We start from the raw sequence: 17,721 nt of genomic DNA, 5'->3' as shown, positions 1-17,721 counted from the left end.
TTAACACAGGCAATAGGAGATGTAGGTTCGCAGCAAGGGTTGACAAATGGCTGACTGCAGATGAAATTGTCTTAATGTTCCTAACAGGTGAAGCATGGCACCTACCAAATACACAAACCATATTATTGTTATCAGGATCAGGCAGGATCTCATTAAAAAAAACCCCCAAACCCTACTAGTAAAACTTGAAACAGATTAAAAGCCACTTTCACTCAAGTAGTTTCTTATGAAATCAGACCTGCAATCAGTGTCCTGACCCATTAAACAAGCTAGAGCTCACATAATAGCATGGGAAGTAGGAATATTTATTTTCTTATTAAGTGTTTATTTCTGAATGGTGGATTTAAGGATTCAGCACGTATATCTTGATATCTTAAAAATACAAACCTGAAAGCCTCAGACCCCCCAGAAATCCCAGGTCTTGTTTTGACTAGTTTTCACTTACAGGAATCCCAGAACATATGTAAAGTTTGACTTGAGTTCTGTTGGAAATACTTCTCTTGCAGAGGCAATATAGCCTTTCTATACTTGATACTGTAAGTCTGATTCAATCTCTCCGTTTCCCATCAGATAAAGGAGAATTTGAAGGTTTTGTGACTGGCCTTTGCTTCAGCATGATATTCATTCTGGTTTTTGCACCTCTCAGTTGTTCTCTGGTGCTTAAAAGGTAAGAAGGGAATATTGGCTGAAGTTGTTAGCAGCACTTCCATTTTGTTTAACTCCCAGTTTCATAGCACTGTGCCTTTTTTGTCGTTAAAAGCAACACAACTCAAAAAGCATACAACGCAACAGCCACCCCACTCATTTACACAGTGAGAGCAATTACAAAACACTATAAGCTGATTAAAATAATTTGTCAAAAATCTGTATTTGGCTTTTGATACAGTTATCTGACTACCTCCTGTCTCAAACACCCTTGAAAAGAGCAAGAACCATTTCTCACAGTGGAAAATAGGTTATATCTGTAGAAAAAGCATGCATTTGATTTTTTTGCTCTTTCATTCCCAACTGATAATCATGTCTCTTCTCCTGAAATACAAAAATAAATTCCAGCAGCATACACAAATTGATGTTGCCATCTAAGCAGTTTCCTGCAAGCACATTTGGATGTTAGCTGTATAAATTATGCACAAAAACACATAATGAGAAGGAGTAATGGATGAATGATTAGGAAGAAAAGAGAATAACAAGGGTTCCTATAAGATATGGATGAGGTCCTCTTATTTTAGGAGAAATTATTCTCTGCAGTAACAAAGGATACCCACCTCAAATTAATCTGAGGTACAATCGTAGGGGCATACACTACCACTAAAAGAAAAATGGTTTGCATAGTAGTGGGTTATAATACTCGTTTTCTGATAAAACTAGTTGCATACAACCATTCATATTACTATTTTGATGTCCTAGAACACTACCCTCCCTTTTTCTCCTTTTTTACAAAGCACCAGCCTCTGAAAGCACAGCTGCTAAAGAACGGAACAGACAGATGGTACAACCCATGGCTTGAAAGCCATATGGCATAATGTAGCTCACTTTAGCTTAGGCATCAGGCTAAACTCCTGCCCTTCGGATACAGGCTGCACTCCACATTAAGTCTCCTGTGCACTTCCCTTTTCAGATTTTACTTTAAGGTGCTGTATATCTGATCCAGCCTTTTTGACAAGAACTTCTGTGACCTACACAGAAGTTTTGACCTGGAGCAAACTTCATTGTGTTAAACATAAGACTTCAGTGTCTGGGCCCATTAGGAAAGAATTTTTGGAAAATTAAAAAACAGCACACAGAAGCCCACTGTAGCACTATGAAATAGCAATTAAATATGTAGTAGCACTGGACACCTGGAACTGAGATGAAGGGTCCCAAGGATCCCTTCATCTCAATTGCATGCTTGATCTGTAAAACAGGACTCACCAGCCAGCCAAACACCCATCGTTCATAGGATCAGCAAAGAGATCCGGTAACACTACAGCCTCAGGCTTCACCTCAAACCACAGCCTAAACAGAGGCGAAGTACTTTACAGTTAATGAAGTCTCGATTTGATGTGAAAACCAGACAACATTGAAGCCAACACGAGGCCGATGGTCTACGCAGCCTCCCACAGTCTCTCACAGCTGTGTTGACTTTTTTTCTATGGAAGTGAGTCATTACCCAGAGCTCACAGGGGAGCGCTCTAAGAGCGGGTGCTGACAGGGAGGCGATCAGCTCAAAAATGCCGAGAGACGGTCTCCCTCCACTCCCACAGGAGACAGCGATGAGCAGTCATGGGTGACTGATGCCAACGGGATCAGTCCGCTCGGCAGAAACTCCTTTTGAAATTCCCATCTGACCCCACTGCTACCCCTCTGCAGGGAATTCACAGCTGGCCCCTGCCAGCCTGGGGCCAGGCCCAGCACCAGTGTCCCGGAGTGGTGGGCAGCCGCCATGACAGCCTGTCCTCTCGGTGAGGGCCAGAGAGGACAATGCCTGAGGTGGTCCCCATGGCGGGGGTGGCCCAGGGAGGCTGGAGAGCATAGCAGCCTGTTGCCAGTTTTGTTGTTCCTGAGCCCCACCCTGGGTGCAAGGACAGAGTTGGGAAAAAAAGGGCTCTTACGAGAGGCCTGTGGACAAGCAGCCAGCCGAAACCCATTTGAACAGCTCGATCGGCAAACAGCTTTACCTTACAAACCCCTCCTTCCTCTACAGCAGAAGCAGCTGGTGTGAGTTTTCAGTAAAGGTGTGTTTAGGTTCGTGTCAGGTGAAAGAGTGAGATACTGTATGTAATAGGTCCCAGAAAGAGCCAAGCTCAAAGCAATCAGGAAAGAGCAGGAGCCGTGTTGTCCCCCCTGTTCTGCTATGTGGGTCCCAGGGAGAGCCTCTTCCAGGCCACCAGCGTCATTGCACGGAAGCTAAAAACAGCAACAGCTTGCTCTTTGTTTGAGGGAAAGTAAACTTCTAAGTAGAAGCCTGGGAGCAAATACTTACTAAAACAAACTTCCTTCTATGTGTCCAAGAGTCCTCAAGGAAGATGGAGATTTTGTGGAAATGATAGCGAATTAGGACTATACAATGATTAAAAGTATAGAAAGAGGCCTTACCAGCTCCTGTCACAGCTCCTTTGTCCTTAAACAAAGATGCTAGTCATCACTAACTCAGCATTCAGTCTAGACTACCAAGCTTGGTCTTCAGTTTTTAATTGGCATTATGCTTAATAGTAATTGTAGAACATCTTGTTTTGATGGTTGTGAAAATACCACTAAAATGTTATGTATAAATGGTAGCTAATTTAAATGCATAGGAAATGTCAGTCATTTAACCTGACAATAAATTTAGAATATTTCTTTACAGGCTGAAAATATCATGCTGGCCCAATGTACCAACTCCAAGAAACAGCAGTGCACTCCAAGATATGGCAAGTACTCTCCTGATGGTGTGAAAAAATACATAAGGGAGATCTTTCCTACTGATTTATTAGTAATGCCAGTTATTAGTCTTCTCACTCTTCACCCTAGTAAATGTCTAATATGAGCAGTTGGGAAGTTAGGGTACTATTAGAAATGTAGGATGGGGGCAGGTTGATGTCTAGGCAGAGACTGTATACTTAATGTTAAGTTATAATAAAGGTTCTCAAACTTTTTTGAGAATATTATAGGGCATATTTAAAGGTATGGTTGTTAAAAGAACAAAGCAAAGATGAATGCAGGGAGATGGAGTCTAAAGAAAGAAATTCAGTTTTTATATCCAGTCAGTTTTCACCAACTGGAACTGATTATTAAGTACAAGTTCCTCAAAATACAGAGTAACACATCGTGGCCTAATTCACAGACAGACGTGGCGTAAGTTGCATGATGGACACCATGTATATGGTGTTTTCTGAAATCCGCTCCTCACCCCTTCGTCTCCACCCGCCTCCAGAGCAATCGAGGGGCTCTGGCTGGTCAGCTGGTAGTTGGCTGAGGAGCACCTACTAGTCAACAGCCACTGAGGTTCAGCAGCATGTTCAAATCTTGCCCACGGCTTTCCCGTAAGCTTTGGTAAGTATACCTGAATTTCAGGACTGAAGAAGTGCCTGGAAATCAGCTGTGAGAAGGAGGCTGCTGGAGACCTTTGGCTATTAGTGGATTATTTGCACCTTCTTCTCCTTACCTTCGCCCCTTTAAGCAAGTTTCTGCTCCAGTTTTGCTGACACCTGATACTAGAAGTCCTTCCTCTAGGACACCTCAGTTTACCTCCCAAGTCTCAGACTGCCAGCCATTACATTTCTGGAGCAGGAACTTGTATTGCTTTCCTTTTTAAATCTCTTTGATTTTTCTGGCAGATGTGAACTTAATTTGGCACTCATAGATCTAGTTTCTCAAGCCAGCTTGTGAGCTTTAACAAAGCCGACCGCTATATATTTAGTCAAATATCAGGCAGAATCTGGAAGGTATCTACAAGCCAGACACTGTCCAAATCTAAGACACAGAGTGAAATCATCAGCAATGACATTTCAGAAGACCCTGAGAGGCTGCTGGTAATCAAAGGTTTTGCTGAACATCAGCATTGCTTCCTTCAACAGAGCAAGTATGAACTTTCATATTCAAGATTAGGACTTCCCTGCTTGCTCTCTTCCTTTCTTCCACCTAAATGTGGATAAGGAAGTGGTGAGCTCAGAGGTAGTATCAGATAGTCATTTTGCCAAAGCCACATAATGCTGAACAAAGGAGGATCAGATGTACAAATGTACAGCTGTACAAAGTCAGACTTTCAAAAGTGATGCTGTTACAAGATTGCAGTTTCACTGTTTTGTTCAGTTAAATAAATTGATCTCCTTACGAGCACCAGACGACTTCCAGTTCTCAGTGCTGGGGGTCAGATGGCCCTCACTGACCACTCCAATAAAAATAACTGCACTTAATCCTTGCTTCTTCTCCACCATGCATTTAGAAAGTGGGAGATCTGCAGATTCAACACTTGTTTGAAGTGAGACTTCTCAAAGGCAAAAAAGGAATCTAGTATATTCAGCATTTGGGGAATTTCTGCCTTAAAGAAAGCGCAAGACCTGAAGCTGTTTCAATGTAATAATAAGCTTAGGTGGAGTTGAATTGCAGGATGGAAGTTCAGCAAGAAAGCAGTAATAACTACCAGCCAAAATAACCTCATAGGTTCAAAGAGTAATTTGCTATTGTGAAGAAGTGCAGGTGAAATGCATTGAGGCTGCATGTTATAGAAAGGACAAATAGGTTTTATGAACCAGAGTGCCACTTTGACATAAATACTTTAAAAGCAAAATACACCTATTTAAAATGCATTTAACTGTTCCTGCAGAGGCAAAAGAACTAGAAAAGAAAATGGAGCCTGTATTAGCCAAGTCTGGTAGAGAAATACTGTAATGTTGATAACATGGCAGAAACAGAAATAACAGAAATCAGATAAGGGTTTTGGGGAAAGCTGAAAAAGCTTTATGTGAGGAGGCAGTATGATAAAGTAGTTACCAGATATATTGCCTAGAAATAATCTGATATTATGAACAGTTCATGAAATGTGGAGAAATGTGTTCCCCAAATGAGCACTGTAAAATGGAGGCAAGGAGTAAATCTTACTATATTCCATATATTTATTCTGTGTATAGATTGTTTCAAGACTGAACCTCATCAGGTTAGTTGAGCAATGTAGCAACTCTTGACAGAAACACATATATAGTCCAGATAGGTGGCAAGAGAATTTGTATTTTAAATCCAGACAGAGCATTCTTTATTGCAAACTAAGACAGTGATACATCCCATGGTACAGAGCAGCAGGAGGAACTGAAGACACTCTCAATTCAGTCAGCACACAGAGGCCAGGAAAATGAACTATGGGGACTAACATGGCCAGCCAGCCACCCCATTAGTGTCCTGTTCTTCACGTTTAGACAAGATTCTTCAAAGATGCTTCTTCTTCACCTGTTAGTGCCTCTTTCAGACAGAAGCTCACATAGAGCTTATTTTAGATTTGGTAGGTGTGGAGTTCAGGCTGCTGTTCATAATAAATATGATAATGGCGGTACATATCACACAGGTCTTTATTCAAAACAAGGCAAAAGCTGACCAGGCAGAGGTGTCAAGAGACACGTAGAGAAAGACACAGTACAAGAGAAAAATAGAGATATTTTATGCGGGATTGCTGAGATTTCGAAGAAGAGCATACTCATTTCCAAGTCAGAACACAAATTATAAGAAGAAAGAAAATAAAAAACCAATACACACTTAATTATTTCTTGCAAGATAACCGTAACAGTTTAAACAAATTTAGAGCAACTGAGGAGCTAAAAAAAAAAAAAAAAGCTGATAGTTATACCAGAGAACATACCAGCCTGGTCATAATTTTAAAAATATTATGGCAAAAGTAGGCAAACCCATCAGAACAATCTGAGTGGAAAAGAAAGATGCTTGGTGTTACAAACTGTTCTCCATTTAATCATCCAGAATTTGCAAAAACTTGTATACTTACAAGTTATACTTGTAAGGTATACTTAGATAACAACATGGTATTAAGTGGAATAACAAACTGCTTGCATAAGCTGATAGCTAAAGCTTCTTTGGCTTCTGTTCAATTCAAGCTGCTGCCTTTTTATAGTAACACATTTGTTAAACTTTTTGAAAGCTGTGGGTCTCAGAACAGCACATGGTGAAGCCTACATTTTATCACCACTACATTTTGTCCCAAGCACACATAAAAGCAAGAAAAACATTGCTTAAATACTATGGGAGAGGAGAAGATGGTCCTCAGAATTAGGAAAATATTTTCATTCATGTTTCTAAAACCAATGAAGATGAGATAAAATGGATTAGTTAGCATATTATATAGGCAGGACCAGCCTGCCTGTCTCCTGGCTTTATTCTTTTGTTATTTGTTTCAGTAAATTGTCAATCGTACTTTGCAAAACTATGATACTAATATTATTCTTTCTCCTTGTTTTGTTTTGCAGACTAATTGGAAACCTGTTTCAAGGTCACTGCTTCAGGCCCTGTCAGACAATGATACCACCAGCCTTTATGTCATAGAGAATGGGTCAAAGGCTGCTTTGAAGCTAGACCTCTGTACAGGTGGTGGCGAAGACAGCAAGTGTGACACTTGCCAGTCACAAGAACCTAGCAATAACAAAGGCATAAGCCTAAGGCATGAAGAAATCCCTGAAGAAGCAGCTACAAGTGAAGAAGGAGGAATCATTTCCATTACAGTACCACTCTTGAGTGACTACACCAGCATGGAGTTCAGCCAGAAAGCCCTGATGAGTCTGACAGTGAAGCTGCCTGCAAGAGCTGCTCATCCTCATCTGGAAATGGAACTAAGCAGTAAGCCAGCACGAGCTGAGCATAAGGTTTTATTTGCTCCCCAAGACTACCTCAAACAAAGCCAGGTAGTATTTTCGCCATCCGGACCAACTTTGATGGGACAAGTCAATATGAACTGAAGCATCTTCATAATTTCCCATTCCATAAAGTCAAGTTCCATAACCTCTGATGCTTGAATGCAGCCTTCAGAGCCGTATAGGACAGTGAGCTTGTGCCAGTAGTTTGTCTCTCCTTCAATAAGCTTCCTTGGTGAAATCAATTGATTATATAAATTACATTAGCTATTTCACCACAGTCATTCTGTGGAAAGTCCTACTGTCTTCACACAGGCAAATCTTTCAGGGAACTGTATGAAAAACCTTCCAGTAAGGTACGTGTTGCTAGGTGCTTAGTCCCAGGGCACGCAGGAAGCCATTTCAAGGCTTCTGCTGTAAGCACAGTGTTGTTCTAGTCATCAGGAGAGTTCTCTAATCACTGTGACCGGTTTAAGACCTGGTTTTCAGATCTGATAAGTTCTTCAGTAAAAATTCCAGCAGAAGTGTTTACCACGCCAAAGAAGCTCTCCAGCTGGACAAAGCTAGCCAAACAAAAGAGTGAAAACGCTTGCATTTAGGAATAGAAAATTATGCTTAGCCATATATGTAAAGCACTATTAAGTGCTTTATATCTTAGATCTTTACACCTTTATTCATCTTAGATGAATAGCGCTGTGTCAATGAAAATTATAATAAGTATCATTATTAGTATTGGAGTTTTCACTTGCATTAAATTAAGGATATTTCTTCTTACATTTATCTATACAGACACAGAAATCCATTCATGTTCTGTTCTGAGATACTGTTGCAGATACGATTTCACACTGCATGCAATGACAAAATCTGTTGAACAGACTTCAAGAGCTGAATAGATTGTTCAGTTAGTCATCCCTCCAAGGCTTGCACAGAGGAGGAGTCATTGCAATATAGGGGATAAAAGTGTCTTCCTTAATATGCTCTCTATGTGACTCCATCATGCATCCCCACGATAGAAGGAGTCTGAACTGGTTTTCCAGCTTAAAACAGCTTCTCACCATGAACTTTCTAGGCATTAATGGTTTGCCGTTATTGTAGAAGACCCAGTTTATTGTTGTTGTCTCTGGTTTACGGAGCATTTTATTAAAATAATTTTGTGGATAAGGAAATTGATCAACTGTACTGTAAGCACTGCAGGCTCCTTAGACCATCTTTTAAAATGCTCTCATTAAAAGTGAAGGTCAATTCACATTCACACAAATATTTCCATGCATATTAGGCAGTATGAGTTAAAGAATAGCCATGCTTACAAAAAGCTCAAAAGAAATTGCATATCCCCCCACTTGACTGATTTAGTGAGGCCCCATAACAAAACCTCTTTTATTCCCTTTCCTTATTTATATTCACTCTCTCTTTATTTATATCTATCTATGTCTGTTAGAACTGGCAGGAACCAACCTGTATTTCACTGTGGGTTTCATATTGTTTTTTCTTAGCACTTAAAATGCATTGTTTTGCCACAAAGTGATGTACCCATTACCACTCACCCTTGTTGCCTCTGCTCATTGAAAGAAGGGGTAACAGGGGCACTCCCTAGACCACCTCAAAGGTTTGAGCAGTCTTTTACATCTCTTCATTTTTTTAACTTCAGCCAGGTGACTTTGCCTGATTTGAATATAGAACACAAATGATCCTGCTATTAGCGGAGCTGTTGCTACTTGCACTATCTGGTAGAGGGCTGAAATGAAAAGCTATTAAGGACAATAAAGTCCTCAAGTGATATACAATCATTACCCAGTAGTCATTTGAACACCGTCTAATTTGTCCATTTACCAAATATAAGAAATATCCATGCTCCTTCCTTACCTATAATATTTCTTTCATTTCTGGTCCGAGCGACTCTTCCTGGTGCAGTAGGTACTCTAAGAACTTACTCATCCCTGTAAACATTGAAATAATTTTTTCTTACTCTGCACCTACCAAACCAATACATATTATAATGTTAAGTATAAAGTAAATAAGTTGAATCAAACCAATGGCTTGTAAGCCATTTCAGTATATGAAGCAGCCTTCATACATGAAACTCAAAAGACTGTTTGGGCTTTTGGCCCTGTGAGTATTGCCTCCATGGTATTAGCCATTGCCTGACATCTTGCTAAAGAAAATCTGTTTATCAGGTCAGCAGAATTTCCCTAGAAGTACACATGGACCTATTTGCCTCAAATAGAAGAGCTGGAGGTATTGCATTTCCAGCTGTAGAACTCACAGTATGTGTAATTCTTAACTGATCTTATTAGAGCAATACCACACTCAGTATTTGTATAATGGCTGTAAATTGTACATTTGGGAGAATGAGAGATACATGAAAAAACCTGGTATGGAGATTAGACATAAATGAAGAATTCATCCCATCATGATGCATCCTTTGAGAACAAAGAAAGAACCTTTCATGTGGAGAGAAATAGAAGAGTACACTTGCTAAACAGTTTCATCCAGCCAAAAAGGAGGCTTTGGTGGAATAATGTACCTACTCAGGGACACAGGACTAGAAGACACATAGTGCTCAGATCTTCAGATTGGGGGCAACTAGTTTTTTGTGTGGTTTTTTTTGTTTCATTCTTTTATGGGGATTTTTAGTTTAGTTGGAAGGGACCTACAACAATCATCTAGTCCAACTGCCTGACCTGTTCAGGCATTTTTAAAAAGTGTGTGCATATACAGCTGTATAATAACTGCAGAAGCCTTCCTCTACTAATAAATGTATAATATATTTCATTTCATGTGCTATAGTACTGTTCAAGTGGTTTCACTAGTGTTCTTAGCTTGAGTATTCTTAGCTTCAATATGTGTTATGAGTGAGACTGCGAATATGAAGGCTCAGGACCATAAAAGCCAAGGCATTTTTCAATATTTTTTTTTCTTTTCTTTTCCCAGTCAACATAGCTCTAGATGACCACTGTTAGCATTAGTGAGAATTTAGACACTGTAAAAGCTTAGACACTTAACTGTAGGCCTGGAGGTACATAGGCGTAGTGATTTATACTGTGGGGTATTATACTGCAAGGTTACAGTATTTTAGCATTTCGTATTTACAGAGAAAGGAATGTGGTATTCAGTCTTTAATGTGGTCTCTAAAAACACGCACAAAGCAAAGTTAGTACTTACCTATTTTTTCTGGCATCCAGAGTAGATGTTTTTTCTGGCATACTTTAATGCAGCATGGACACGGAGATATTTTTTTTTTACACTTTTTTTTACACTGAAAGTCAGACTACAGTGCAGTAGCTAGACAGCACTAAAAATTATCACAGTGTTTCAGAGACAAGATAAATAGCTACTCAGCCTGGAACAGGAGATTGCAGCAAACACAATATACCAGAGGTTTTTTTCACTCTGTATTAACTACAAAATAGAATAATAATAACTACAGACTATCAACAAATCCCCTAAAAACCTAAGCGTTTGGGGTACTTTGGCAACCTTAAAAGCCACCTTTATGGCACAATGGCATCTGCACTTGAGCAGAGTCCTCCTGAAAGCAGAGACCACAGGGGCATCCTGTCAATCTGAGGCAACCCCAGTTACTGCTACAAAAACTGTAAAATAATGAAGCACTTAATTAAAGCCCTCTACTTACAGAAGATATTTGTCTCAGAATGCTTGGCTCTGTGTCACAGGCTCTTGGTTTGCCTTTTTCTTTCTCTTAATGGCACTGTGTGTCTACTGCCTGAATGATGTTAACTGTGTTCTGGTACTGCGTTGATGGGATCTGTATGAATGTGGGTAATAAAACTCAGGACAGCTTACATCAGTCACTTCTGACCACTGTTTACAGAAGACTGCTGCTAAGACAAATCAATCCATGCCAATGTTGGGGAATAATCTTATCACCATATCTATTATTTTATTTCTACAGTAGAAGCACCAGTGTAATTAATAAAACTGAAAACAACATGCCATGCTAGAAACGGTCATTCACATCACCCATCCTCAGAGACCCTTTCAGTGCTTTATAGAATCATAGAACAAAATCATAGAAACATTCAGGTTGGAAAAGACCCTTAAGATCATTGAGTCCAACCGCAAACCTAACATTGCTAAGTTCACCACTAAACCATGTCCCCAGACACCACATCCACATGTCTTTTAAATACCTCCAGGGATGGTGATTCAACCACCTCCCTGGGCAGCCTGTTCCAATGTCTGACAACCCTTCCAGTGAAGAAATTTTTCCTAATATCCAGTCTAAACCTCCCCTGGTGCAACTTGAGGCCGTTTCCTTTCATCCTATCGCTTGTTACTTGGGAAAAGAGACCGATACCCACCTCTCTACAACCCCCTTTCAGGTAGTTGTAGAGAGCAGTAAGGTCTCCCCTCAGCCTCCTTCACTCCAAGCTAAACAACCCCAATTCCCTCAGCAGCTCCTTACAAGACTTGTTCTCTAACTTCCGCACACGAAGCTTTCCCTGTGCCAGGGCAGAAACTTTACAGAAACACACTAACCAAGGAAGCAATCTGGATTTATTGAAGTGGTAGACACAGGCAGGACAAAGAAAAATACTGAGGAGTGCTAGGCACAGCAACAGCCAGCACTGCCAGGGAACTTGAGATGGAACAGCTTCAGGACCTTACTGGAGACACTGGAGTCTAGGCAGGCTGGAGGGTAGTAGACATGCTACTTTACCTGAAAAATTGTAGGCTGCAGACACAGTTTTTGACAGATTGCTAGTACAGAAATGGACAGCAGAACCATAAAGCTCTTATGGGCATTCTCTGACTTTTCCCAAACAGTAACTGCTACTGTTGAACTTTGCTGGTAGTTGTTCAAAATCAAGGTACTCAGCTATCAGCAACCTCAACCTTTCTTGTGAGTTGCAATTAAATAACCATTCCGGCATTCATATCAAGTGTATGGTTACTGGGTATCACCAGAATCAGGATCCATAAAGCTCAATAATTCCCTTTTGGTATGACATCTGTGGCTGTGTGTTCAGTATCTGGATGGATTTGGTGGGTTATATCTATCTTGAAATGAACATGGCCACTGTGACTTCTGTGTGTTATATTCAAGTACTACATACTCACTTCTGGAAAGGAGGCTATTACCTGTGTTTCTGCAATTTTTAATTACCATAGCTGTGTCAAACCCGTTGTAATTGCCAATGCCCATACAAAGTACATAGATGAGCTATTTGTCTAGGCCCAGACTGTATTGTAGCTTCTTTAACACCACATGGGTTAGTGCCTCGTAGTTAAAAAAAGCAGTGGCACATAGTCACATTGAAGTTCTAATTTGTTAGCTCTGCTTACCCTGGGTTGTACAAACATCCTTCCAATGCTATAGAGCAGTTGTGGAAAAGTTAAGATAAAACGTACATGGAATACATTGGCTAAATGAAAATTAACATTGCTAGTAAAGATCCCACTAGGAAAAAATAAAAATATTTCCACTACTAACATAAGAGATTTTGTGGATGCTGAGAAAAGTCCTAGCTCCAAAAACAGTTAAAATGCAATCCAGTGGTGCATGATTCTATTCACCCTGTTTCAATGTTCATTCAACCTTGCTCAGAAGACCCTCAGGATTTTGCAAAACATAAATAAGGAAAGTGAAGTTATGGCAGTATACTTAAATTCACCATACGTAGGCCATATCTCCATCAGAATGACTGAGGAGTCTGCAATTCCATAAAGAGTTGTGTGTGTACTCATAAGCCCATTATACAATTGCTTTGATGCCATTTGCTGTAAGATTGTTTCTTACTCTTACATTTCTTTGAGCATCAGGATTTCTCCTTTCTGTTTCCGTATTTGTGTATTTGAAGTTGCAGCTTTGCAGTGAATTTTAAATCCTCTGTCCATCCAATATTTTATTGGCAAATCATCAATCTATTTTGTTTGTAATACTGTAGGTGACTCAGTTTCTGCTCTCCAGATCTGATGAAAAAGTGTGCTGATCCTAGCACATGGAGAAGCAACACTGGAGAACCAGTTACAAGCATAACAGAATACTACTTTTTCACCTTCTAAGGACAGTTGTGTTTTGATCTTGTGGTGTTTGGTTTTTTTCATACCAGCTGGTCATTGGAAAGCTTCAAGGAACAAAAGGGAAGGTTTGGATGCAGAGAACAAGTTGACTGACAGAGCTCCAAGCACTACAAACAAAATGGAAGAGACACAGTTTATTTTTCCTTATACCCTTACACATCTATAGTCTGTCCTTCCAGCAGCCCCAGTACATCTTGGACCTGGAACCAGCTGTGCTGCCCAGGAGGCCCAGTGTTGCATACTGGCACCGGGGTATTCTGCCTAATGCCATGTCAGCAGAATCCAACCTGACAGTTCCCATCTCTTTTCTATGCTGGCAAAACTCTCGTGGCAGTCATAGACTGAGTAAGGACTACAGAGTTCAGATTGACTTCATTTTCTCTTGATTTAGATTAAATAAAAGCACCTTCCTGCTCCCAAGCATTTTAAATTACCTTTCCCCCCAAAAAAAGAAACAGTTCAAACACATTTCATCAGCTGATTAGCTGCATGTAATGGAATGCAAACCTCCAACATATATCAGCCTCAGTCCCCTAGTGCTGGTCCAAGGCACAAGGTGATGAACTGGGCATGTCCTCAAAATCAAAATGAAGCTATTTCAGGTAGGACTAAAAAGGCCCTGTAACCCATACATGGAGTATCTCCTATTAATATATAAATAGGTACATCACATTCCAGCATATTTTAGCAGATTACTACTGCATTAGGGTACTAAAATATCAGTGGTAGGGTACTAAAAATACTGGTGCTTTGCAGTAGGCTTGTAACAAAGCCTGTAGCACACTGTATGTCTAAATATGCAGTATTTCAAACAATATTGGAAACGTTACTATGGTAGCTCAAGAGGGGGTGCTCCAGCACTGAATTTTATTCTGCAGTGCAGTAACTTCTTGAAGAAGATGCTGTCCCTACACCAGCTATCCCACTTGTACTTTTTGAAATTCCAGGACAGATTCTGGCTTGAACATTTCTGTTTCTCCACTGTAATTCCCTCAACAAGCCTTAAGGGGCTTGAACCATTCTTGGAGATTTCTCTCTCAAGACATACAATCAGTCTGTGTTCGCAGCAATGAAGGGCAACATTTTCAAAACAAGGTATTGCTACATGAAATCCCAGACTGCAATCTGCAAAGTCTTGGTAAGTGATACACAGATCCATATTAAAAAAGGAAGGTTCCTGTCTGGAAGTATTGTGCTGGAAAGGGTATGTTGTCAACAGTAGCACAGTAATCCAAAAGCAAGAACACCATGAGCTTTCTGGAAACCTGGTTTTACAGGTTATCAGATCACACTGGTAAAGTGTCTCTATAAGCCCAAAATCAGCATCCTGCCTAAGTACCCATCTAACAGCAGGACCTCATTGCAAACCACTTTCATTCCTCTGTCTGACATTGCAACCAACCCACTTCCATGCATGCAGTCCTCTTCAACCAGTAGAGCCGTTAATCCTTCACGATTTACACCTCTGGTCTTCCACTCCATCTCAGAAGTTACCTCAATTCATAGTTCATAGTATACAAGTTCACACCTTCATAATACAAAAAGGAATGGGGAGACTGAATCATACACGGTTCTCACTCCCTGCCCCCAAACCCAAAACGCCTCCTCCATCCAAACGTTGTCACAGCTTCCAATTAGCTAAGCACCAAGCAACAGCAGCAGTTTACATGGTATAAATAATCATATTATCACAGCCAGAGACATTTGATCACTCATGTGATCAGATACAGATGTTCACTCCCCCACCAGCTCACACAGAAGGGAGCAATAATGCAGAAGAATGGACGCTTGCAACGGCAAGTACCAATGGGAGGAAGAGGCTTCCCCCGAAGCCTGAGGTGCCCTTGCAAAACCACTTCACCGCTCTGCAGACTGAAGAGGAAAGACCCGTCACACCAGGAGAGACGCTGGAACTGAGCAAGGCAGCCCAATCTGCTCCCCATATAACAACCAGCGCAACTAAGAAAACGCAAAGTGTGGTAGTAGTAGGCAACTCTTCTGAGAGGTACGGAGGCACCCATTTGACGACCTGACGCACTCTCTAGAGAGATGTGCTGCTTACTGGGGGCTCATATCAGGGATGTCACCGAGAGACTGTACCAAGCCTCATGCTGTCCACTGACCATTATCCGCTGATGCTGTTTCACGTCGGCACCAGTGACACAGCCAGGAGCAGTCTGAGGAGTATCAAGAAGGCTTACAGAGCCCTGGGAACGGCGGTAAGGGACTCTGGAGTGCAGGTAGTTTTTTCATCAATCCTTCTGGTCAAAGGGAAGGGCTTTGAAAGGGCCAGTCAACTCTGGCGAATCAACACATGGTTACAGGACTGGTGCCACAGCCAGGGGTTTGGCTACTTAGACCATGGGACTCACTTTGAGAAACCTGGTCTACTGGGAGCTGATGGGGTCCATCTGTCAGAGAAGGGGAAGACCATCTTTGGTCATAGGCTTGCCAAGATGGTGAAGAGAGCTTTAAACTAAAGTTGCTGGGGGAAGGGAACCTCAATCCATTCCACTCCTACCAGTTTGATGCCAGTGCCAGCAACAGATGCCCAGAGCCTGGAGAAGGATCACAGGTCAGCAGGAGAGCACCTGAACAGCAGCACAAAGGAATTCCAGCCAGTAAGTCAGATTTCTGGGGGGGTGGTGGTGGGGCGGTGGGGTGGGGGGGTGTGGGGTAGGGGGGTGGGGTGGCAATTTAAATGCCTCTATGCAAACGCACTTAGTGTGGGGAATAAACAAGAGGACTTAGAGATGTGCAGGTGCCTGCAGGGTTATGATCTTACTGGCATCATGGAGACGGACACGTGGTGGGATGGTTCCTGTGACTGGAGTGTTGGAATGGAAGGATACAGGCTCTTTAGGAAGGACAGGCAGGGGAGATGAGGAGGGGGTGTCGCCCTGTATTTCAATGAACCGCTGGAGTGCATGGAGCTCTGCCTGCGGATGGATAAGGAACCGACTGAGAGCTTATGGGTCAGGATTAAAGGGATGGCAGGGACAGGTGACATTATAGTGGGGGTCTGCTACAGGCCACCTGACCAAGAAGACCGAGTGGATGAAGCCTTCGACAGATAGGAGCAGCCTCACATTCACAAGCCCTAGTCCTCATGGGGGACTTCAACAACCCCCATATCTGTTGGAGAGACAACACAGCAGGGCATAAGCAGTCTGGGACGTTCTTGGAATGCCTTCTCCAAGTGATAGAGGAGACAATGAAGAGAGGTGCTATGCTGGACCTTGTTTTCACCAAAAAGGAGGGGCTGGTGGGGAATGTGAAGCTCAAGGGCAGCCTTGGCTGCAGTGACCATGAAATGGTGGATTTTAAGATCCTTAGGGCAGTGAGGTGCGTGCACAGCAAGCTCACTATCCTGGACTTCAGGAGAGCAGACTTTGGCCTCTTCAGGGATCTGCTTGGTGGTGTACCATGGGATAAAGCCCTGGAGACAAGAGGGGCCCAAGAAAGCTGGTTAATATTCAAAGATCACCACCTCCAGGCTCAAGAGTGATGCATCCTGACAAAGAAGAAGTCGGGCAAAAACGCCAGGAGGCCTGCATGGATGAACAAGGAGCTCCTGGACAAACTCAATCACAAAAAGGAAGCCTAAAGAGGGTGGAAGCAAGGTCAGGTAGCCTGGGAGGAATACAGAGAAATTGTCTGTGCAGCCACGGATCAGGTTAGGAAAGCTAAAGTCCTGACAGAATTGAATCTGGCCAGGGACATCAAGGGCAACAAGAAAAGTTTCTATAGGTACATTGGTGATAAAAGGAAGACAAGGGAAAATGTGGACCCTCTCTGGAAAGAAACAGGAGACCTGATTACCCAGGATATGGAGAAGGCTGAGGTACTCAAGGACTTTTTTGCCTCAGTCTTCACCGGCAAGTGCTCAAGTCACACTGCCCAACTCACAGCAAGCAAAGGCAGGGACTGGGAGAATGAAGAACCACACGCTGTAGGAGATGAGGTTCAAAACCATCTGAGGAACCTGAAGGTGCAGAAGTCCATGGGACCTAATGAGATGCACCCACAAGTCCTGAGGGAACTGGTGGATGAAGTTGCTAAGACACTACCCATCATATTTGAGAACTTGTGGCAGTCTGGTGAAATTCCCACTGACTGGAAAAGGGGAAACATAACCCCCATTTTTAAAAAGGGAGAAAAGGAAGATGTCGTGGTTTAAGACCAGCTGGCAACTAATCACCACACAGCCGCTCACTCACTCCCCCCAGGTGGGGTGGGGGAGAGAACCAGAAGAGTAAAAGTGAGAAAACTCGTGGGCTGAGATAAAAACAGTTTAATAGGTAGAGCAAAAAACACCGTGCGGAGAAGCAAAGCAAAACAAGGAATTCATTCACCACTTCCCGTCGGC

The 17,721-nt window shown here is 42.0% G+C and overlaps 1 protein-coding gene across 1 annotated transcript in view; it reads left to right on the top strand.

Annotated features, from left to right (window-relative positions):
* Positions 1 to 7,412, top strand: part of LOC132320795 (granulocyte colony-stimulating factor receptor-like) — a 29,346-nt gene extending 21,934 nt beyond the window's left edge. The window contains exons 13-15 of the mRNA XM_059834325.1: positions 571 to 667; positions 3,326 to 3,389; positions 6,927 to 7,412. Coding sequence (XP_059690308.1) covers positions 571 to 667; positions 3,326 to 3,389; positions 6,927 to 7,412 — 647 coding nt within the window. The remainder of the gene's footprint in view (positions 1 to 570; positions 668 to 3,325; positions 3,390 to 6,926) is intronic.
* The last annotated feature ends 10,309 nt before the right edge of the window (positions 7,413 to 17,721 follow it).

Source organism: Gavia stellata, chromosome Z (assembly GCF_030936135.1).
Source record: "Gavia stellata isolate bGavSte3 chromosome Z, bGavSte3.hap2, whole genome shotgun sequence".
NCBI lineage: Eukaryota > Metazoa > Chordata > Aves > Gaviiformes > Gaviidae > Gavia > Gavia stellata.
This window is presented reverse-complemented; position numbering and strand designations above follow the sequence as displayed.